The 24791-nt window shown below is 39.9% G+C and overlaps 2 protein-coding genes across 2 annotated transcripts; one reads left to right on the plus strand and one right to left on the minus strand.

Moving 5' to 3' along the window:
* Positions 1 to 774: 774 nt before the first annotated feature.
* Positions 775 to 24153, minus strand: LOC134533027 (uncharacterized). Its single transcript, XM_063370174.1, has 2 exons — positions 24052 to 24153; positions 775 to 2839 (listed from the first exon to the last, which is right to left on the minus strand). The coding sequence occupies exon 2, from the start codon at positions 2833 to 2835 to the stop codon at positions 1219 to 1221; it is 1617 nt and encodes a 538-aa protein (XP_063226244.1). The 5' UTR covers positions 2836 to 2839; positions 24052 to 24153; the 3' UTR covers positions 775 to 1218.
* On the plus strand, positions 5346 to 18968 carry LOC134533424 (keratin-associated protein 10-9-like). The gene is made up of 4 exons (XM_063370946.1): positions 5346 to 5426; positions 6555 to 6890; positions 7003 to 7287; positions 18915 to 18968. Exons 1-4 carry the CDS (start codon positions 5346 to 5348, stop codon positions 18966 to 18968), a joined length of 756 nt encoding a protein of 251 aa, XP_063227016.1.
* Positions 24154 to 24791: the final 638 nt, after the last annotated feature.

Here is a 24791-nt window from a genome sequence, read left to right on the forward strand (position 1 = left end):
CATCATAGTGAATATTTTACTGCGTGAAGCTTATAATTATAAAATTATGGTGAATTTTGAAGGTCTCGTTTAATAAACTTCACCAGCAACTATGAGTAATGAGGTTAGAAATATCACTTGAAAGAAACGAGCCTGTGGAATGAGTCAAGTTGAAACAATGGCAACAGAATATCAGTCATTAATGCTCATTCATTGCAAAATACACTCTGAAAATGATTACTTATTTAAAATTATAATTTAGTAAAACATTTCTCTGTTCGAAAAACGTTTCATATTGTTTTGATAACATTGCATTATTATATTTTAAGTTAAGCTTTGTAATTTAATATTGTAATTCTTAAAATAAATCAAACCTAGGTGAATAGGGATATTTTTAATGGTTTGATAATATAAATTAATGATTAAAATAATTAGTTTTTAAGATTAAATTCAAACATTAACCTTTCAAAATGCACACAATACATAAAAATTGTTGATATTTATCGCAATATGAAAGAAAAAAATTAGATATACAATATACAAAATGTTGAATGAACTAGGTTCTGTTTGATGTTTATTTCATTAATTAACTCTATTTTAATGTTCACTGTTTGATATATTTTTTTAAAAATATTATTTTAAATCATTATTGCACTTTCTACTAAGGTGTAATACGAACATCCTATTTGTGTAATTTCAAAAATTGTTTTAATCTATACATCGTAATTAAACAATGTAAGAATTTGTAAGGAAGTATTGAAAGCATTATGCTTCAATTAATAACAGAACATTAATTTTACACGATTTATTTTTGTATAAAACCTTTATTTTATTGGAAGCCTAGTTAAATACATACATAAGCTCACATTCAAGCCTAAACAAGTGGAAATGTAAAGAGACTCGTGCCAATGTCTCTCTCTCTCTACCACTCTCCTGATGCCAAGTTTTTGTGTCTCACTCGTTCACAAACTCGCCCTGCTATCATCCAGCCATTCAATGAGGGGCTCCAACTTTTAAGGTGCAACGATGCACTACACCATAGAGTTTTCAAATAATATTAATTATAAAGTTAATGGGAGGAACGCGTGCAGAACGCCCCATTGTTCATGTGTGTACTTGTTGTGTGTGCATTGTGTTCGTGTGATGTTTCTGCAGTCTTGTGATGCGGGCTCCACCGCGAAATTTTGGACTCAGGGGGAAGTTCGGCGAAAAAAACATTTCACCGTTCAGGCGAAACTATTATGAACTCTCTTCGGACTTGGAATCTGCTTTCATCTCCTTGTTTTTCTCTTCGTTCGCGGGAAGCGAAGTGCCAGTGATAGCACTGTCACTTTTCTCGATGGACTTCTCTGGCTCCTTCTCCGTGGACTCCACCTTCTTCTCGGTGGAAGTGTTCTCTTTGGGCTGTACCGAGCCAGCGTCACTGAGAGCGGTTGGCTGCGCTGTCGGAAGTTCTTCCTCTTTCGGCTGTTCCTTCGGTGTTTCAGTTATTTCTGCAGATTTTTCTGCCGATTTTTCGCTTATGAGCTTTACTTCTTCTGGTGTTACAGACGACTCTTTTTTCTCCTCTGACTCCAGCTTTTCTGTGAGTGCAACTTCCCTCTTGTTTTCAATTTTCATGGTTTCAGCTGTCTGTTTGTCGGACTCATCTGAAACTTCTTTTTCCTCGGAGTTCAGTTTGTCTTTCAGATTTTTCTGGTTTGCTTCCTCAGAAGAGTCCTGTACGATAGCTGGCCCAGGAATGATTTTGTCAAGCTGTTCAGTCTTCGTTGCATCTGAACTCTCTGCGGTTTTCACTTCTTCCTCAGTTCTTGTGGCCTCCTCAGACTTTCCCTTTTTCTCCTCCTTCTCTTTTTTGGGTGCAGTGGTGGGTTTCTTGTTTTCTTCTTCTGGCTTGTTGTCTTCCTTAACATGACGTCTCCTTCTCGATGCCGGTTTATCTTCTTTCTTCTCCTCTTCTTCGGTTGCTTTAATAGTTTCTTTCACTGGTTCTTCGGGCTGAGACTCGGAGATTGATGGAGTACTGGCAATGCGTTCCTTGCTTTCTTCGCTGCTGGAGTCATCCTTCATCTTTTTCTCTTCTTCATCTGCTGTTATTTTCTTAGTACCTTCTTCAGTCGCTGGTTCTTTGGGCTGAGACTCGGATGTTGCTGGAGGAGTGGCAATGCGTTTCTTTCTTTCTTCGCTGCTGGATTCATCTTTCATTTTCTCACCTTCGGTGTTGGCTTCCTTGTCCATCTTTTCTGCCGGAGCATCGGTGGGTTTCTCTGCTGCAACTGAGGAGGTCTCAATTTTTTCAGCACTCTTCAACTCGTTTTCTTCGCCTTTCTCTGTGGGTTTACTTTCTTCAACCGGCGCATCAGCGGATGCTTCCGCTTTCTTCAGTGCCTCTTTGGCGGGAGCTGCATCTTGTGAGGCGGCCTCCTCTTTGATTTCCTGAGGCAGAGATGCTTCTGCTGCCAAGGGCTCTTTCTTGAGCGCTTCCTTCGTCTCTTCGGGTTTGGTTTCGGAGGCTTCGTCGACCGGCTTCTCCTGCTCTTTGGGCGCGATGGCCGCGGCTTCGTCGGAGGTCTTGACAGTCTCCTGGAGGTTCGGCGTAGGGATCTCAGCGCTGCGGACAGCGTCGCTTTCGGCGGGCGATGGGACCGCCGCCTCTGTGGAGGCCGCCTCGGTCGACTGAGGCTCGGCCTCGTCCTTGGCGGGCGCTGCGGTGCCCTCCATCGACTTGGTGGCGACGGACGAGTAGTCGGTGATGACGAGCGGCACCACGGGGCGCGGGTTATCAGCCTCGTCCACGCCCACGGGCATGGCCAGGCTGCAGCCCAGCAGGCAGCACACCAGCGCGATCACCTTCATCTTCCTGCAACACGAGGCACGCCATCTTCATGAGCACAGTACCTTCACAACATTACCCTTTTCCTCTTACCATCAGAGAACTCTCTGTTTTCTGCAAAACTTTGGGAATCTACTTAGCCATGTACTTTGTGGAGATAATACAATTTTATATTTACTTATATAACATCTTATTATAGCTAGTATATTTTTAATAGGAAACATTCTTTCTTATCACAAAAATGGTAGCACATGATATTTTGTAGCAACCTCAAAACTAGATTTTCAGTTGATTTCCTTTAGTTTCAATCTAAATGGCAACACTAAAGATCAGCAGATTCAGTTTGCTTTAGACATATGAAATTAAATACAGGATTATCAGTTCTTGATAATTGTATTCCTTAAGCTGGAATCACAATGCCCCGACGGGTCCGACACGACAGGCCCGACAAACTGTCGTGCAGCATCTCAGCACGACAGATTGAAAAGCGTAGGGTCACAATACCACGACAAAAATAACCCGACGATTTTCAATTTGGCCTTCGGCAAATCGTGCCAAGCTAAATACTTCAATTAAAATGCATTATAGAAAGCGTTAAAAACAAAGTAGGCTCTTTTATTCATTATTGACAGTTGAAGTGCAAAAAAAAAACATTTAGTCGTCTGCGATACGAAGTAAGGTTAATTTGATTTGTAAAACAAAGAGTAGTTTATTATAGGTACAAGGAAACAAGATAAAGATATGTCAGTGAGGGACAGAAAAATACTCCTGATGTTAGCTGTGCGAAGAATTAAAAAGAAACGAAAAATTAAAAGTTGGATTCTAAAATAAAGACTTTAACCATAAACACGATGATATCTGTTTATGTTTATATAAACAGACTAAGGCAAGCTACAAATTTTTCTATTCACCACACGTAAAACAAAATTTCACTTTTCAGCAAAAAGATTTACCAAGTAGGTAAATATTTTTGAAATTTAGTTCTGTGCTGTTTCCTTTCCGTTGCCGTTTTCTTTTCTGTCGGGAGCCCGACACGACGAAATTAGAAATAGAATCTATTCCTTGCGGGCCGTCGGGGTGCGTATTTTGTCGGGCTGACGTCACGGCGAGCTTGTATTTCATTGGCTGTTGAACTTGTCGGGCCTGTCGTGTCGGGGCCGTCGGGGCATTGTGATTCCAGCATTACATGTATTTTAATTTGTCTTTAAGAAACTTATTCCAATATCGTTAAGGTTTACTTTAAAAGACTATGATGCTTTTTTGGAGGTTATTGGATATTTTTTTACTGCCTTCATACGTGATTTTATTTTCTGTGCAATTTGATTTTTTTTCTTTCAATTATTGTATACTTGACTTATTCGCTTTAAAATATAATACCTACAATACTAATAATCAGCCAGAGAAGTTTTTTAAGGGCATAAGGTAATAATATATCATGATGTGTAGCGGGCTCTGTACTATAACAATAATTTTGTGCCTTTATACGCGCTGGAGATTGGGGGTCGTAATGACCGAGATTTCGTAACACGCGCAGTCAATGGAAGATCCACATTAAATTTTAAGCACCGATCATTCAGCTAAATGGTTTGGGACGAAACCCACCACAATCAAAGTGTGATTTTTTGCGACGTAAAATCTCTACCATGCAACTTTCTTACTGGTTCCTGGACATAGGAAGTTTTGGGAATGGGGGAAGTGTGATTTAATTAGAAAAACTTTTTATGCGTAGATAATTTACTCACTAGTAATTTCCTAACCTTTTTTTGCTTGCGGAGATCTATAAAATGTGACATGAAGGAGCAAGCAAACTATATACTCCCTCCCTTTATTAAATACGAATAAATTCAAGAGAACAGGCCAAGCCGTCTCCATTTCTTCCTAAACTCGAGTTACTGGAAACAGTCGGTGACAAACATAAATAGGTACAGGTCTTTTTCTGTCAACAATGAGACAAAAGAAACTGTGCTTGTTAAATCAGATGAATGCGGGCAAAAAAAAAAATAATATGCTCGAGCTCTTCCTTACATTTTTTTTAAGGCACGTAAACAGTTCCAAGAAACATTGTCTTGCCAACTGTTTCCCCACGATTTCCCCGGTAGACGTGCGTCATGCCGACTCGAGGTGGGCGCGCACTGGTCGTCAACGCACTCACGACACGAAATTTTGATTTATCTTCACTCGGAAGCATCGGAATTTTCCGGGATGGTGCCCCCCATCCTCTTTGTGTCGCGCGGACCGTACGGATCTCTTGTCCTCTCGCCGATTCCCCTTCGGCACTGCCGACATCCGATACGTACGACGCGGTTCAAGCGAGTGGGGTCTCGTTCGATGCGGTGCAGAGAATATTTCCGACGCGCCGACGACCACTGTTGCGCCTACCTTCCGAGGACCACGACCCGGGCTCGCGGCGGGGACGACGATAAGAACACGCAGGGGCGTCTCCTGGTTACGCAAGTCGCGAACAGGCGATGTGAAAGTCATTCCGTCGTGGCTCTCCTTCCCCCCCCCCCCCTCCCTTCCCCTGGCGGCCGGCATGGGAAGCGAGTCCCCGGATCGACGGCGTCCCTGGACGCCACGCGACCTGCCCACGCGCGCGCCGGCCGCCGAGTTGACGGTCGCTGTCCTTCCGGAGCCTCGCGGGGACTTTTCCCGTGGGAGAACCTTTTGACTGCTGCAGGGCCTCGGCTCGACAGTTCTGGTCCGCATACCTTCCCGCGGAGACGCCACCAGGCTTTAACTCGTTAATCTAATGCACTGATGTTGCTCACTGCAATGGCATCCCATGGTTAAAAAAAAACAAAGCACGTGACTTAATAAAATCACTCCCAAATCATTTTGAAGTTTTACTTAACAGTTTTAAAAGTAATGGCCGAATTTGAGCTTTGAGCTGTCCTTAGAGCAAACCATACTGTTTCTACTAAAAATTTAAAAACCGGGGGTTATATAGGTGGAGGAGGAGGGGGTGACCATCCTCGTCTCCTCCCCCCCCCCCCCCCACACACACACATATAAGTGTGTGAGTAACCCATAACTCAACGTCAATCTGAGAACCGTTGATAGGCCAATTAAACACGATTCTGAATTTTTAAAATAAAAAATTCACAATGGGTTAATTATCAAGTTACAGGCAATTTTTTAAAGACCATTTTTATATCACTACTCTGCACCAAATTATGAGATACTTGTGACTCAAAAAATCTTAAATAACCCTACTATTGATAACAAAAACAAAAACAAAATCAAATCAAAGGTGCTATACTTCGTGAGGAGGAAACTAAATATTGTGTACACAACTTATGCGGCAACAATTTTTAATCGGGTAGATTTAACTACTCTTAATGTAAAAAAAAAAGTACTTTTGCTAAATAGCAAGCTGTTTGCTTTAATTTTCAAGTATTTTCAAATAACCTTCATAAGTTAGTAAAGCAATTTTTTTTTCCTTTCAGTGTCACGAGTCAACTTTACCCGATTAAACATTTTTAGCCACCTAAGTATTCCAAATATTTTTATCCCTTTAAAAGTATGGCATGTTTGATTTTATTTTGAATTGGTATCAATAGTAGGGCTATTTATGATTGAGTAGCGCAAATTTTTGGTTACAGTAAGTAATAAATTTTGTGCAGGATGGTCATAACTCGAAAACTATGGCCTTTTTTAATTGTATTTATTCAGAACCGTGATTCACTGGCCTGTGAACTGTTCTCGGTTCGACATTGAGTTGCGGGACAGTCACTGCGTGCAGGACAGTCCCTGCGCGCGGGACAGTCACTGCGTGCAGGACAGTCACTGCGTGCAGGACAGTCACTGCGCGCGGGACTGTCACTGCGTGCAGGACAGTCACTGCGTGCGGGACAGTCACTGCGTGCGGGACAGTCACTGCGTGAAGGACAGTCACTGCTTGCAGGACAGTCACTGCGTGCAGGACAGTCACTGCGTGCAGGACAGTCACTGCGCGCGGGACTGTCACTGCGCGCAGGACAGTCACTGCGCGCAGGACAGTCACTGCGCGCGGGACTGTCACTGCGCGCAGGACAGTCACTGCGCGCAGGACAGTCACTGCGTGCGGGACAGTCACTGCGTGAAGGACAGTCACTGCTTGCAGGACAGTCACTGCGTGCAGGACAGTCACTGCGTGCAGGACAGTCACTGCGCGCGGGACTGTCACTGCGCGCAGGAGTCACTGCGCGCAGGACAGTCACTGCGCGCAGGACAGTCACTGCGTGCAGGACAGTCACTGCGCGCAGGACAGTCACTGCGTGCAGGACAGTCACTGCGCGCGGGACAGTCACTGCGTGCAGGACAGTCACTGCTTGCGGGACTGTCACTGCGTGCAGGACAGTCACTGCGCGCAGGACAGTCACTGCGTGCAGGACAGTCACTGCGCGCGGGACAGTCACTGCTGCGTGCAGGACAGTCACTGCTTGCGGGACTGTCACTGCGTGCAGGACAGTCACTGCGTGCAGGACCGCCCCCGGGTGCCCGCTGGCTCGACCGATGTCCTCGTCGGTTCCGGGGCGGGGCGCAGTCGGAAGCGACAACAGGGCGTCGACACGCGCGGAGGGGGGGAGGGACACGCCCCTCGATCGCTCGGTCGGCGCGGCCTTTGATCGCCACGCAACCGGGTCAGAGGTCACCTCCCCCTCCCTCTCCCCCTCCCGCCATCCGCCGCGTAGAAAGTGCGCGACCTTGCGAAAGAGGAGGGGGTGGGGGGACGGGTGCGACACGTGGACACGCCTGTTTCTGACACAACGCCGCCACGCGGGTACGTTTTTTTTTATTTGTCATTATCATTATTCACTGTGTGACCTTTCCACGCACTCCCCTCCTTTACCACGTGACACTGCGGCCACACAATGCTCTTTCTTCCCTTCCCAGCTCTTGTTTTTTTTCTTTCTTTCCATCATCGCACGCACGTGGACACAATACCGGTTTGCCTGATCGTAATTATCATAACCTGCGCGTTTTTTTTATAGCTATACCCTTTATATCACACTGCGTGAGTATACTCGTATGTTCATAATATTTGTTTCGGAACACCAAATGTAAGGGAGGAATCAAGTTAAAATTTTAGAAATAACCCATAAATAAAAGTAAGACAAAAATTGGGGGGAAAATCAACATGGAGTGTGAGACCTTAACTTCTGTCATACAAAACAAAAATCTATAACGACCAATGCACCTAGTTTTTTTTTTCAGCTGCGTCTAATCCTTTTTTTGTCTCGTTTGGGTTCTTTGATCACCTCGGCTATTCCTATAGGTCCATTTGCAATGTTTTCCTTATTTTATTTATTTTTTTTCATTTCTTGGATCGCCCTCGATATTTTGTTGTTCTCTACCGCATTCTCTATCAAAGGTAAAATCTTTACACCCTTAACCGTATACAATGGCTAGATAACACCGGCAATATAAAATAATTGTTTCCTGCCCACTGTGATCAAATAAGTATTGGTTTTCAAACGTTTAGAAATTTGTTCTATGTAGCTGTTAGATGTATGTTTCAAGAAATATATTTCTGTCTTTCTCTGTGACATCGTTTGGAAGACAGTTTACGGCGCGAAGACTTCAAAGATTTAGACAGAAGTTGAGGATATCAATTTTAACTGTTTTAATCTTCTGTAGCAATCTTTATTAAACTGAAGAAATAAAATGAAACTCACATTGAGTAATGTATTTAATTTTTTTAAAAACCAACATTTCGGGGATTATTGTGGTAATACTATGCTCCAACCAGCTGTTTTGGGTATTACATGTTAAAAGAAATTACTACGCCATGTCAAGTGCGCATTTTTGTAAGCCTGAATTTTGTATGCTATATATGCAGCAAGTAGTATGTGGTGAATCAGCTAACAGCTCATGAAATGCCAACACAAACCAAAATAAATATGGTAACTAGACCTATATATCTAATATACTGCTCTCATGAGCGTATTGTTTTAAAAAAATACAATTTATTATAAATACAAATGAAAACTTGTTATATGGGAACATTGGTTGTCTGTATTTCCTTTAACCGCTTGAAGACGCATGCATAGATATCACAATATCACTGCCAACCAATACTTGGTTTTAAATAATTAAGGGCTGCCAACCTACATGTACTGAAAATTAATGGAATTGAAATAATCAATTTTAGTTTCAACAATTTTTAGGTCATAACAAATTTCTGTTACTTGATTTTAAAAAAAAATTTGGCCTTTTTCAAAGCTTTGTATATTATATAATTGAATGCCTGTAGTTAATATTGACAACCTGCTACAAATAATGGGCATTTAGTACTGAATTCATTTTTGGGCAAGACTACAACTAATACTATAAATGAGCACTGTTCTTTGAAAAGGTCTTAATGTGTGGTATCTGCCTTAAAGGAAGCAAAGTTTTAAAAATTATACCATAAAAAATTGTAGCGGTATAGCATTAAAAAAAACTGAAACTCATACAGCTACAGACCGGGAAAAAACGTGGATTCATTTCGCGATAGGTTAAATTTGAAATATACTTTGCTATTGGCTCACTGTTAACCTATACGACTCTGGGCCATTGAAAATCCCTCCACCAAAGAAGTATCGAATCGCAGGCAGACCAGTTGAGACGACTTGCAAGTCAGCAGCCGATGAACTGGCGTTACCTTCCCGAGTGCACGGAGGACTGTGTAGTCCACCCTGAAGGACATCGAAAGCACGGAATTTTCCCAGTCCCTAGTTTCTTTAGGTTTCTTTCTTTGTGTATGTGTTTTTAAATCTCCATTAGTCATGTGGCAGTAATACAGGCTTAGTGCTATGCAACATCCGTTACTGCCAATACTCAGGTTGCTGCCCTCAACGTATTTGGAAGTTTTGCTTTTCTCAAAAGGTATTTTACACATCATACACCTTAAATTTTGGGGATGGCTTGTTAGGAAATTTTGCATCCAGTAGAATCCCACCATTTGTATTTTATCATTTTTTTTGCATCGAATGTTAGAGACATGCAGGATTTTCATGCTATTTTCTAGGGCCGCGTGTGAAGGGGTGTGTGAAGCCGTTATTTATTCCCTTCAGTTAATTGTTGCGTCGTATTGGTTAGACGCCCAAAACATTGAATAAAGTGTAGTGTTTGCAGTGTAGAAACAGTTTCAAAAGATTTTTTTTAATGAAAGTGACCGTTTTTAACGAGTAGATTCTAATTCTTACTTATTGCCATCATCAAACGTGGTCAAGAACCATTTCCGCAATGTTTTTGGCGGAGCATTATGGCGATTTTGAGGTTTAAAAAGTGACTTCAACTACGTCAAAGCACGTCGCGCCGTTTCATGAACATGGTAGAACGGACCAAAGAGACGGACGATTCCGTGTTATGAGGTTGGCCAGCCTGAAGCGCGCCAGGGGCATTGACCCCGAGCCAGGTTTGCCTCGGGGTGAAGGTGCCCTTGACGTACCCCCTAGAACCCCGGTTGGGGGGGGGGGGCTCACATATCTCTCTCTCTCTCTCTCTCTCTCTCTCTCTCTCTCTGTCCGGCAAGACCGGCCAACTAACTCCGTGGTCCACATTCCATCCGCGGTGGCTCCACGACTTACACGGGATGGGTGGGAGGGGTAGCAGTCGTGACGACGATGATGGCTTTTCTTCGCGAGTGAAAAGACTCGTTCGATCACCACGAAATCGGTACCAGAAGCGACAAGCATTCTTCTGGTCTCACAATGGTGTTCTTTTTCTAGCCTTTCATAAAGTAGATTCAAAATGTGTTGTTATCTCATCTCAGTTTATTTTCTTTATTTTTATTTTTATTTTTTGCTCCTTGCTGTTTGCATTTCTCGGACGGTATATTCGCTATTGTAATGTGAAGAAGAAAAAAAATTGCGATCGTTTAACTGCATCATCTCCTATCTTTTACGACTTTCTTACTCTTCCTTTTTTGCCACAATAACTTTTTTGTGTTGACGTTCGCTGTTCATCACTGAAATTTTTTTTTCTCGTATGTCAAGATAACATGTCCGGCTCTCCAGCCAGCACACGAACACCAATTGAAGCAAGCTCGTTACATATGTCTTCCTTGCTGTTTGTTTATAAATTTATGGTATCGTGGCGAGTGATTTTAAGGATATGTATCATTACTGTAGGCAAACAAATTCCAATAACCAATCATGAATATTTGCTGTCATTTTTAATAAGTTTTGAAATATAGTCAATAAATGCTTCAGCTCACTCGACTCAAAAGGTGTGAAAAATTTCGCGTGCTCTCTATTGTATCAGCATAAGCAACTTATATTATTATGATTTCAGCATTGTTTCTGAATTAGTTTGCTGTCGTATTTTTATTTTAGGGTTTTTGGAGGATTATTTTATTTCCAGCGCAGGTTGCGAACAATTAAAACTTAAAAATAAATAACAAAATAAATATGTTTCAAACTCAAATTTTGGTACAACATATTTTTGTACACTTTCTAAATATTTTATTTGATCGTAACGGCTGCAGTTTATTGAATATGTGTCTTAAGCAGGGTGCCTAAAAATGTATGTTTAAACGCGAACTACTTAATAGTAGTAGTATAGAAAAAAGAACAGTATAAATACTGTTGAATAAAACTTTAGTGTTATGGTACAAGTTTAGGTAATATTTCAAGAACGATGGCTTATGCCCAAGATTGCGAACAAAACCAAACCTGAATTTTTAAAATGCTAACGTGAGGTTATTGCACAACAACATTCGTGAAACGCGAGAAGTCCAAGATTGTAGGGTTCGAACTACATGGGTATCGAATAATGATGATAATGACATGGTATCAAACCCAGAGAGCTAGTAAGAACACTTTTATTTGCTTCCGCGTGGAGACAACCGAGGTGGGTAATCATGCAAGAAGGCAAGTCCGCAGGGGTTTACCTTACATTCTGCAGTACTACACGAGAGTGGTTAGAAGGAGGGGGGGGGGGGAATAGTGCATAAACAATACATTCCCGTCCTGAACTTGTAAGGTAATAGCTGATTTAAAGATATATATGTGCCCCGTCGGCCAGATTATTTGCCACTTCAAACGTTCGGGATTTCTGTGCTCATAAAATGAGTCGTGCCGGGGGTAAAAGTACTCACTATAAATGAGTACATGACACTTGAAGGCCGTGATTCAATCGCTTGAATAACTAGCAAGCATTTTTATAATAAGAATAAGAGTTCACTAACGTACATTAAATGGTGCTTGTAGTATCAATGTATATATATCTATTTCATAGCTGTCGTTTGCGAAACAACTCACGATTTTTTCTTGCGAAAACTGACAAAAACACGAAGTTGTTTACAAATACTGGGGAGAGAACCTCAGTGTTGATCCGACGGAAGGTACGAACCCTCTCCCCCCCCCCCTTTTTTTTTCTCCACGCCCATAATCGCTTCTAGAACTAAGATTTATCTAAAAGTAATCTACTACATACATTCCGCACCTGACCTATGAAGTCGGTAGTACCTACTCTTAAAAATTAGTTAAAACGTAGTTTTTTGATAGTGATTCGTCAAGACGTTCGAAACGCCAATAAAATAGCAGTTTAAGGTGTGGGGGGGGGGGGTGCCGTCTATTTTAAATTTCGGACTTCCCACTTAACTGAGTAAGTATTCTTCAGTCGCTCGCCCTCTCCTAGCAATTGAAGGGGTAAGTGGATGAAGGTGTTATGTTACATTGAAAAATTTCACCAAGTCCAGGGATGAAGGTGTTGTGATGCATTCTATGTAATGGTAAACACACCTTCCCTCTAACTTCAAAAATAACATAGTTACGAGTTGATGAAGGTGCTATGTACACGTGAGCAAGTAGAAAACAAATTATTTTCGGAGCCTTTTTCTCAAAACAATAGTTTTGTAACATAACACCTTCATCCGCTTGCCCCTTCGATTGCGAGCTGGGCTCTGTCTGCACCGGATGGGTCGCGGCTCACGCCACCCCAGTCAGGCGACGTGGACCCGCCACAGGGAACGCTCGTGTTGTTTTGTTATTCGGCGGTCGCCGTGTTTGCCGGGCAGGTGAAAACACCGCGGCCTCATCGGCGACCAGGAGAAAGTGATCAGCGGCGACGGTGGTCCGCAGGTAGAGGTGGTGGATGAGTAGGGAGGGGGGGGGGGGGGGGCAGCGCGCCTTGGAGCCAGGCCGTCTGTATCGGCGCTGGAAAGCGGCCCCTCCCTTCGCACAAGGAAAAGTCCCGCCGATGTCTCCAGGCAACACCCAACCTGAGGCGGGGTCGCGACTGCGATATTTACGACCCGCGCGCGTGTCCCTCGCCCCCCACCCCTCCCCCCCTCCGACAATTACTAGGTTTCTACTTTCCAGTGACGTAAAGGCGCGAGTGTGTTTCGTGGGAGTCCTGACTGCGGAATGATCTCTGCTTCACGTCACCTCGTTCGTGCCCATAAATTACAAGTCTGCGCGTCGTCGGGTAAATCGTCTCAAATTTCACAGCTCTCAAAAGTAGTATCAGCGCGCACCCATTTCCCCGACTTTCACTTGCGATGCAGCAACCAGGCGCACTTGTTTACGCACACTGACATCCACACGCCAGGTTGTTTACACTTTTGGCAGAACGTGCGTAGACCATTGAAAACTGTGGTGATCGGAAGGGGATAGCTTGGCAGGGTTGCAACCGTGCTTAGGAAAGTTCTTTCTTAGTTACTCTTTTCAAGGGAAAAATGTTCTTTATAATTTACCATTAAGTTCAAACAGCTTCAAACTGTTCCAATATTGAGGTTGAAAGTGTCGATTTCAAAATACTAGTTAGGTGCCGAACCGCTAACGTTTGCCTCATTAAAATACATTTCTTATTGGCCGTCTTAACTTCCGCATAATAGTCATTTCACACGATCAAATCTTGTTTCAAATCACATTCAATTTTCTAATTGAATTTAAAACGCCATAACCGCTACTATCTCGTTGTTAAATTGATTAAATTCTCACATTCCTTCAAAGATTTTCTTTCTGGACATTTTCTTAATTTTCTTTAATGAAAATTCCCAGTCTTCGTTTCAAGTGGACATGGTGTTTTCGCGGCAGTCGTTTTTGTTGACGAAAGCGATCTAAATAATTTTGAGAAATGATTCAAGCCATATCTATTAAAACAAAAATAAAATAGCAACCTGAAATATTTTAACTATATAGTAATATTAATATTTTTAATTGTTATAGAGAAGTTTTAAAGGTGTTGCGTGCCTATAAAGTAAAAATAAAACTTAAATTAAAATATTAATTTAAGGACATAATAGTGTTATTAAATAAATTATATTAAATGAAACTGTTCAAGTACTTTTAGGTATTTATATAAATATTTACAACTTTCAACATTCCTATCTTCGTAGAAAAATCACACGTCTCAATATAAGTATTTAACTCAAAAATTATTTTTTACTGTGTCAAAAGGGTCTTTCTGTATTTATTTTCTTCGGTATTTCGGTCTTCTTCTTAGATTTTATACAATAGTATAATATATTATATTATACATATCTATATATATAAAAATGAAACCCGTTTTCCTTGGTCACGGCATCACGCGTGAACGGCTGGACCGATTTCACTAATTTTTTTTTTTGTTGTGTTTGCTATGGTCAGGAGAAGGTTCTTATGAAAGAAAAAATTAAGAAAATTGTGCGGAAAATTAGAAAATTTAAGAATAATGAATTCCTATTTCCCTTGGTCACGCCATCACGCGTAAATGACTGAACCGATTTCACTAATTCTTTTTTTGTTGTGTTTGTTATTGTCACGAGAAGGTTCTTATGAAAGAAAAAATTTAACGGAAAATTAGAAAATTTAAGAATACTGAACCACCATATATAAAATTATTTCCAAACTAACCCAACACTTTGTACAATATAAATATTTTTAAAGTAACCTTATGACGTTTGACATAGAATTGACAGAATGTTTGCTGCAAATATCTTCAAAGAGGATGTAAAGAAACTGTATCGTTTAGGAAATATTTATCAACATTAACGTTTTACTACATATTGTACCGGTACATTCGGTACAGAGCTGCTGGCGCAGGCTATTCTGGCTGTGTACATTCTGCCTAGGCCATTGTCATGCCATAATTCGTTATTACTGTGTTGCAGTTTAAAAATAGAAAAACAAATCAATACATTATGTAAACATTTTCTATGTTTGTTTTTGTGTGATATACTTACTTATAAAGAAGAATACAACCGTTTTCTTTAATTTACAGTTGAATTTTCATTTTTGAACTTTTTTAATGTAAATTTATGTCGTTTGACATATAATTGTTTTAAAGACTAAGAAGATTTTTGTGGAATTATTGAATCCTATGGAATAAACACTATTTTGACAATATATATTTTGTTTTTTATTTAATTAAATTAGTAAGGTCCTTTTCAGTTATAGTGATACCAGGAATTATTGATTCATTTCTATATGGAGGATATTATAGATTCCAGTTCAAATTGAATAGGTACTCATACCTAAGATAGGTCAGCTATACAAAATAAAGTAGTGCATCATTGCTACGCTAAGGCGGTACGAAGTTCGCCGGGTCAGCTAGTTCTTCATGAATACAATGCCAAAAATATTCGTTGCTTGGACCCTCGCCACGCCGGCATCCGCGGCCACCGACGCGGAATGTTGCTGTATGTCGGAGGAGATAGCTGCCGGCTCGCGGGCGGCCATGAAGTCACGTGACCCTGGGGTGTGAAAGGGGAGGAGGGAGGGAGGGAGGGAGGATCTGCGCTTTCCTCGGCGAGGCGTCCTTTCACCCGGGGCTCCTCAGCGGCCCGCGAGGTCACATACTGGGGGAAAAAAAAAAAGAAAAAAAATTCCTTCCGACTCGTTAGCTCGGACTCACAACGATCCGTCCGTCACCCGTCCGTCCGCCATCCGTCCGTTGGTCAACAAGCCGAGCGATTCACAATGATCCTCATGTCCGTCATTTTATTTTATTTTTCTACCCGAAATTTTGCCAACAACTATTATAAATTTTGTTTTCAGAAAATTTAAATAAACTTTTAAAGGTACACCTACCAGACTTGACGATCATGTCCGCTAAGCGCTTATAAATGATAAAAAAACCAACTCTACAATATTTATTTAAATACGTATATCTTGGGTCTCAGGCAATTTTCGGGAAGCTTGGTAGATAAAGAAATTAAAAAAAAAAACTTTTGAAATCCAGAAAATTCATTTGAGACATTTTTAGGTTATAATTTCATCCGTCCGTCCGTCCGTCGAAAGCTAAAGCTTGGCAAGGTGGAATTTTCTTCGGGCCATCTTATTGGCTGTATTTCGCGTGATTGACGGACGGACGGGTGTCAGACGTATGAGATGGATCATTTTGAGTTTAGCTGTATTCTCCCTGTGATTTTTTTCTAAGAGCCGTGCCCTGCCATTCTTTAAATTTATCGTACTCCTTTTATGTTCGACAATCAAAGTTTGAGAAGTAATACTGGATGAAGTATTGCTTTCAATTTCCCAAAAAATAAATTTTGACAAATAACCTCAAACATATTTTAAATAATGCCACACTATCCAAATTTATTACTGTATTGAGCTAGCTCAAAGTTTTCAACTTGAACGTCATTTGAGCTTTTATCGTGAATGTTGTGCATTTCTTAACTATTGAAAAATTTAAAAAAAATATTGCATCAAACTCGTTGCACAGTAAAATTAATAATCTGTTTTCTTTAAAAGTTATAGACCAATAATTATTTTTAGAAATTAATTCACATATGAAAATAATATAACTAAAATTATTATAGTTATTTATCTATTATCTTTTATGTGTACATCACAATTTTTAAGAGTCGTCGAGGTGGAAACGCAAGCCATTTCCGTTTTTGCTGGGCGGGATTCTGATTGGCTAATTCCATCAAGAATCCAACCAGTTCTATATACCTACAAAATATGCCATGGTGGCTCAAGTCATCCATCTTTTCGAACTATCACGGATGCGCTAGCAACGTTTTCGGTGTCGTAACCGTCCAACATTATTTTACTAACTATATTGAAAGGTGTTGAGGCATGTTTTGCTAGTGTGGCAGAGCCTTGAAGACACTAAGATCCAATTTGCAATTCCGGAGGTCGTTCAGTTTAACTGCGCCTTCGCTGCAGTGTCCAAGGGAACGCTACGTAAAAGTCACGTGAACTGCGCTGTAAACGTCCGCGTTACGCAATTATTTGTCTTAAAATTTTACAGTTCTCGATCACATGATGATGTTTAGTACTTTTTTTTAGAATTGACAAATTGATTCAAGTTACGCGTCACAGACCATAGCAAAGTGTTGGGCCCAACATCGAACGACTTCTTTTCCAACGGAACTGTCGATGACTTGTGTTAATGTTACAAAATATCGTATAACTCTTTTACCTCCACATTATATTGCAGCAAGTTTTCGATGTTTCGAGATTGGTTTATATCAGATAATGAAGAAACATATTTGACATTGTTAACAGTTGTACTGCGCAAATTGTGAAATAATGTTTGCAGTGATATATCTTTATTTATTTAATATTAGGTCATGCAATATGAATAAAATTCCTTCAGTTTTAAATCGGAACAGAATGTGTATGATTGCATTCTGCATCAAAAGAACATTGCAAACCTTTAAGTTCTAAATAATTATGTTATTTAGAATCCACGCAAGTTTCAGTGCAAATGATAATACAGCCGCACTTACGTAGACATATATACTTTGAAGTACTTGTTTTGTGCTGTTTGCCAAATGTAAATAGGCGAAAGTCAATAGCTCGTCCCAAAATTAAAATTTTTCACTGACCTTGAACGCTATTTAGCACCAGCACGCTAGTCATGAGAGATTAGCGTGCGCGCCTAGGCCATCTTTAGCAACACCCACAACCCCTGACGTCAGAACACGACCCTGCCGCATCTTGGGTTTCTTAATGTGACATTAGCACTATACTGCTAAGCACCTTTAAACATTACAAGGCGTGTATTTTTCCAGTTCGCAGAACATCGTGACAAATAGTTTCGTATTTCAACATCGTATTGAATGAAAGAAAACTTAAACATATATAGTTTTATGGCGGAGTTTGGCGGTACAATGAAAAATCAGTGGACTATCCTGTTTTGGATTCCGATCCAGTCATTCTCGTAAGTCCAAATAAATTTTAAACATATGCGTCGGAAACGGAGTTCGAAACAAAATAGATAAGAGAACTCGAAAATGTTTTAAGTGGAAAAATCATTTCTAGCATCTGAAACTTTTGATGTGAATGCGCATTTTATCGGTTTGAGCAACGCTTTCAACTAGAGGATTAAACACCCAGAACGTTCTCTCAATTTATTATTGTATGCAATAATTTTTAACGTATCGTTAAAAACGAAATGGTTTGCGAATCGCTCGAAGGAAATGATGATTCCTTACAAGAGACCATGGCCGTTTCGTTTTTTATAACATTCGTGAATGAAGACTGGCTCTTTTTCTTGGCCTGAAATTTAGAAAATAATGAGCTTAAGCATATTTTACTACTAAGTACTAATGCGCATGTAAAAATACTGGATCCGTACTCTTGCGTGTTTCCGTCTCGAATTACTTCACTGACAACAAGACGTAAAGATTTTTTTTTAAAGAGCGACTCTAATAATACGAAACTCGGACACGAAATTTAACGCTAAATTATTTAAATTAATGCAGAGCGTGATAAATGCACGCAAATTGAGTTTTTCAGATAAATATCTGGGCGCGGATTACACGTATTTTTCGCACCCGCCGCTAGAATTCGTTGCTGGAGCAGCTACGTCGACAATCCATCTGCATACCAAAACTTTAAAATATAAAATGAAACGGCTCCGATTAAAACAAAATAAATACTGCTTATCTTGTTAAAATTCACTAAACAGTTAATACTAAAAAGTTTTCCTTTGGTTTTGTGAACTTTGGTTCGCGCCATCCGCCACAGATGGCAGCACCGTGGTTACGCGTTTCCTTTCCACGATGACTTCCGTTCCATTCACGGAATCACTCCCACAGAATGCACTACACCGAGGGCTAAGATGCTGCACATCACAAAGCTGAACTTGGACGGACACACTGACGCGTCAGTGACGGGACCATGCGCACAAGACGGGAAGTCACTGTGCCCCGTGGTTGGTCTATGGCGTGACGGGAAGCCGCGGACGCTCGCAGGCAGACGTGCCGGTAGTTAACAAGTGCGGCCGGCAGTCCACGGGAGGTGGATGACCGCTCGGCCGTCTCCTTTCGTTCTTCAGTCGGACGTCTAAGGCTGGCGTCACACCATGCGTTCGTAGCTCTACGGCTGAAACTTCTGTAACTTTTTTTTTTTTTGCAATTAATATTTTCCCCACCTCTTTTCTTAGTCCTTTCAGTTCCTAAGATGTTCCCAATTTAAAGTTTTTATATTTTAACAACAATTTTTTAAATTTTTTATGCGATGTTAATCTTAGCATATAATTATAATATCAATGTATAGTTATTTTATAATAATTAACAAAAGTATAAATTTCATAGCCGTAAATTATAATGCCCACTAGAATGTAGGCACATCTTAACCACACACACTCAAGGTTTGATAAACTCTTCGTGCCACTGAGATATAAGTTGTCCACTTCAGTGGACGAATAGACTGGAAGAGTCAGAGTGAGCAATGCAGGTCTCTCAAAGATGCGTTTAGGAAAATTTATCGTAATCGAACAGGTAAACAACTGTTGTCGAAGAAATAACCCCGAGTATGAACTGGCGAATTAAAATATTAATATGAGCCAATTTCCGAAGAAAATATCTAAAAACGCATTTCAGTTATGCGAAAATGACCATAGCCATGTGTTATACAACGTATCAATGTATTTCTTGTTGTATCACAAACTATTTCTTGGGAACTGGTTTCCAAAGGTATCTTCTTTAAAATTACAGAAAAAAAAATCTGTGTAGAGCCTCCCTGCTTTATGTGTATTCATGTGACCAAAATCTCTACTTTTATATTTTACTTTTTTGTTTACGTAAATGATAAGTGATTTTAAAATAAAACCACCTTTTTCCCAAAATATTTCTTAAGCTTTTCTGAGTTTGTTTTATACAAGCATTGACTTAATTAATCAAATTTTCATAACATTAGTGAATGAAGGCTGACTCTTTTTCTTGGCCTGAAATTGAGAAAATAATGGCCTTAAACCATATTTACAATGAAGTACTAATGAGCATGATAAAATCAACAGAAAGTTGCTCATGTCGTAACTCACTCAAGTAAGTGACTTGCAAGAAAACCGCTAGTTTAAGCTGAAAGGTGCGTTACTTTGTCACGTTTAGACTTGCAAAATAATAACTCTAAATGCTTAACTTATCAGGCGTTTGTACACAGCTTTCAATTTAAACAAAGCATTTTTCATATAATTCATCTGAGCGACTATAAACGTTGTCTTTTTTTTTCACTAGTGGATTACTACGTATCTTCAAGCACTTATTTCACAAGGTTACGACGAAATGACCATTTGGTCTAACGATCTTTGCCTTTTAATCATTAAGTAACATGGTGTCTAGAACGAATTATCACCAGACCTAAACTTCATAGCATCGAGACAGAATGTGACACTCTTCAGCTACTAACTGGACTCGCAGAAGCCTGGTTTGTTTAACAGAATTTTCTTTAAATTTTAGCTGTGAATAAATCACGATAAGTTTCTATTGTCGTGAAATTGATTTTTTTTTATTTAAAAAATGATTTTATGGACATAACCCATTGGGCCATTGCTGGTGTATGTGTGCACTGGTTGTCATGAATGAAACCTGAAGAATGGACAGCAAATACGAATACATAAACACAAGGAAAACAAGTAAATATCCGCTCATGTCAAATGTTACATGCCTAGACAGCTTAGATAATTCCGTTGTTAGGAACTTAGCCAGAAAAAATTTAAAGCATAAACGAACACAGTGGTTTGACATTTATGAGGCAGTTGCAACAAGAACAGTAAATACATTTAAAAACAAACATCTTTGGATAGCACAATCTTCCATTTTGCAAGAACCATTCAAAGAACTATTTTCTTTGTAAAATTATATATAATTTTTCAATCACAGTTACTTGTCTTTATAAACATGCTGGGCTCATAATATTGCTACAGTTTTTTTTAACGATGTGTCACGATACGTTACTGTGTTTTTTTATTCCCTTTCTTGACCGCGATTTAGATCTCTGAGCTCTTGCGACGCAGTGTCGGGAGCAGCCTATCCCATCCGAAAGTGGTGACGCAACTCGGGATTGTATAAGAGGTCCATTTCCATGGCAGCTGCCCAGCTAATCTGCATAATAACAGGCGATGTAGCGATTGTGTGTGTGCGTGTGTGGGGTGTGTGATTTCTGCCTTCCTGTGTTCCGCTACAAACAGCTACGCCGCCGTGTGCCCGATGATAGGTTTCTTGTAAATATCGTGAGGTTGTTGGGGATGGGGGGGGGGGGGGAAGTTGGTAACCAACAAAAACTGATACAAGTATTTTTGCTGTCAAGAATGAGACAAAATAGTACTTGGCAAATTCGTTACTGTATGAAATAGAACTCTTTTAAATATTGTGAGTTTACTGGAAAATGTTGAGGTAAACAACAATTAAAATGTGGAAGTATTTCGTTGTCAACAGTGACACAAAATATTACTTGTCAAATTCTTTAATATATGATAAACGCTTTCTGACTTTTTCCTTACACATAAATTGTTTTTTTTTGTACCCTAGATATGATTAAACGCCACATTTCAAGAAACTGAACTTACCAACTGTAGTTTAAATATTGAACAAAACACATCTTAGAACAAAATTATAATCGAAACGATAAATATTATTTGTATAGCTATGGAGGTAATAAAAAAGAATACTGAGAAAGCATTACCTTAGTTGCAATTAGTACAAGCTCGTGTACTGCGTACGAATGAAGATATTGCATGGTAAGACTTCTAAAAAATTGCGGAGCAGTTGCATAAAATTGTAACAGGTATTCGGGGTTTTATATAGTCTGGTGTTTTAGTCGCTCGGAAACTGTCATTTAACGACGAGCATATGGTTCCTGGTCAATTTTTTCTCAGGTATGGTTGAGTAAATATCATTTTCAACATGGTGCTGGGTGAAGGTAAAAAAAAGTGTAGTCTTCCGTCTTACGGAAAGCTGTACGGTAACAGGACATGCAAGATAAGTGGGCTCCTAACTACTTGGGAATTAATAATCAGTGTTTGTAAGTTAATATTAATTAATAGCAATTACTTGGGAGTTGGGCTTGAATGATCGACTTGCTAACCGAGTGAGATGCTGCAGCGGTTAGCCGTTGGCCTCGTATCTCGTATAAGCAAGCACACCAGGTTCGAATCCCGGCCAGTTATTCCTGTTTCCGGCCTCACGTGGTTTCCTGAAATCACTCCCGGGAAATGATGGGATAGTCGTTATTCCTCTCCCCAATTTCCCTGGCTTGTGCCTTGTTGACGAGAAGTTAAACTGAAATGAATAAAAAATAAAATATCGACCTCTTGCCTTGCATCATGGGCGTAGTGTTCTAGCATGCATGGCTAACGAATAACAGGTACTCGAAAAAAATTAGTAGCGGAGTAACTGAATACCGGAAGGAAATATCAGTGCTTTGGAATCTTATATCCAAACAGAACCAGGAGTTAGTTTACACAAAAAAAAACCACCGAGTTAAACGAATCTACTACATCTTTGTTGCAAAGGATTTAGCGACTGAGACATACCTAAAAATGTAAAAAGGATGTACAAATATTTCTAGTCATTGATGCTATTAATCTTGTAGTCAATAGAAATAATTCAGAGAAAGTTGCTTGAAATCTCTTTCCGAGATTCATTTTAACTAAGTTTTGTTGGATTGTAACGTCTGAAACGAAATTTTATACGTGAAAAAAGGAATCTGTTCCATTAAATATTATGATATTGGACTTTTTCCCCGTGGTTCATGTTATGCTAATTATTCAATAAAAAAAAGTCTCAAATATGGCATTATACATTAAAAGGGGGTGATTGTTAAAAATATTAAATGAAATGCTGCGTCAACCTACACTATGAGTAATTTCTTACTCGACTACCCCTCACCAACGCTTTAGTGTAAATTTTGTTAATTTGTTGAATTGTAACAGTCTGGATTTAACACAGACTTAAAGAAATTTGAGACGTTATATTAAAAAATCGATTCCAGCAATTTTTAAATATTCGGATACTGGATTTTTATACGCGTAGTTCATGTTATCATTAATGTTTGTGTCTCATGTATGACCTGAAGCATTAAAAAAAGGCGATTGTTAAAACAATTAAATGAATTGCTACGTCAACCTAAACTATGAGTAATTTCTTGCTCGTCGGCCCCTTACTAATGCTTTATTATAAATTTTTCTATTTATCTTTCGTCAGACTTTTCTGGTTCAGTAACACATTACTTCGACAAATTTTCCATTTAGATAATATTTTAAGGCAAAATATTTGCAGCAATAAAAGTTACTAGTTTATCCTTGTTTCTAAGGTTCAGACATAGATTGTTCGCAAATGTCACTAGTTTTAGTCCATCTTTCATTAGACTCGCTGAATGTGTTCATTTCGCTTTCACACTGTTTGTGTCGTGGATGTGGGGGTTCGTTGCTTTCACAAGCATTGAAATTTCCATGCTTCACCAAAACGCGAGAAATCAACAATTAAGAAAGTAGTAAAAAATGCCGTGTGATCACTTAAGCAGTAGTCATTGAAAAAGTTATCGGTAATTTTTTTCTCCGCAAAGTCAGTAAATATGGATAATGAGTGGTGCTACCTTAAATGATTATAATTTTCCACATAACTTGTGCAAAAAATATTTTATATCTATGATTCACATTCAATGATTAACACATTATTTTTTTAATTAAATAAAAATAATGTAATAAATGCCAAGTGAGTAAATTTTAGGTTGTTTTTTTGTAACTTAAACTGTATTTCTGTGATAAGTTTTATAAGTTCTCTTTACGTATGAGAAGTTCCTAAACAAAGTTTCAAATCCAAACTAAAAATAAATTGCTTTGACCTGGGAGTCTAACATAGCTATTTAAGGCGATTAATTGATATTTAGAATCTCATAAACATTCTTCCCTTTTCGAGTAAATTGAGTAAATTGGTAGTGAATTTGCAGTGACTTAAGAACAACCAACCTGAAACCACGTATGTAGCGTATCTTAACGTTGTTTTAGTTAGAATATTGTTATCACATCATAATTTGTTAGAGACAGGAGGCAGGGCCGTTAGAGTCAAGAAGGTAACAGAAAGAGAATCAGAGCAGCATGAAGTTGTTTACCTGGAATGACAGAAATTCAGGCGACAGACGTCTGCGGGTATCTATTCCGCAGCGGACGACACTTAGTACTTCACTCGACACAACGTCCAGACGTAATGACTCGTAAAAAGGCACGTCCTAGCTTTTATAAAGCTTTGACCGGCCGGGGGCGGTGTTTGTGTGGGGGGGGGGGGGGGTGGCAAGAGAGTGGGGGAAGGGGCATCTCCTGGCCCCCGAAGAGAACACGGAGGGGTCCTCCCCTCTTTAACCTCTCTCCTCCCCTTTCCTTTTCCCGACGAGGCTACACCCCACTACACCGCCGCGCCGGCCAGTCACACCTGCCAACTATTAAAAAGTCTCATCCAAAGTTTTTAGAGCTCTTGCAGATGTCCAGAAGCCAAAAGATAAGTTACGGAGCTGCCTGTTAGTTCATTGTTTCCCGGAATGTTTTTCCCAGAGTGCATGAGCGAAGTGGAGAACGTCGTTCTTTAACGTTATCTGATGGACATGAGAATTCAAAACGCTCAGGTAGCGCACGTAAACAGATTTTTTTTTTCTCTACACTGCTACCTCTGACGTCCTACCTTGCCCTCCGCCACGGCTGTGCCTAGGAGGCTACACGTCTTCGTTATTTTCTTTTGTTTGTTCTTTGAGAGTTGCGCAGTCTGCGTCTCATGAAATTGCGGAGTTCCTGATAGTCAACGCAGCCGTATTTTCTTCGCGTAAATCAGCTAGAAATTATGACAGCTAAAAGAACCATG

The sequence above is a fragment of the Bacillus rossius genome, chromosome 6 (assembly GCF_032445375.1).
Source record: "Bacillus rossius redtenbacheri isolate Brsri chromosome 6, Brsri_v3, whole genome shotgun sequence".
Lineage (NCBI taxonomy): Eukaryota > Metazoa > Arthropoda > Insecta > Phasmatodea > Bacillidae > Bacillus > Bacillus rossius.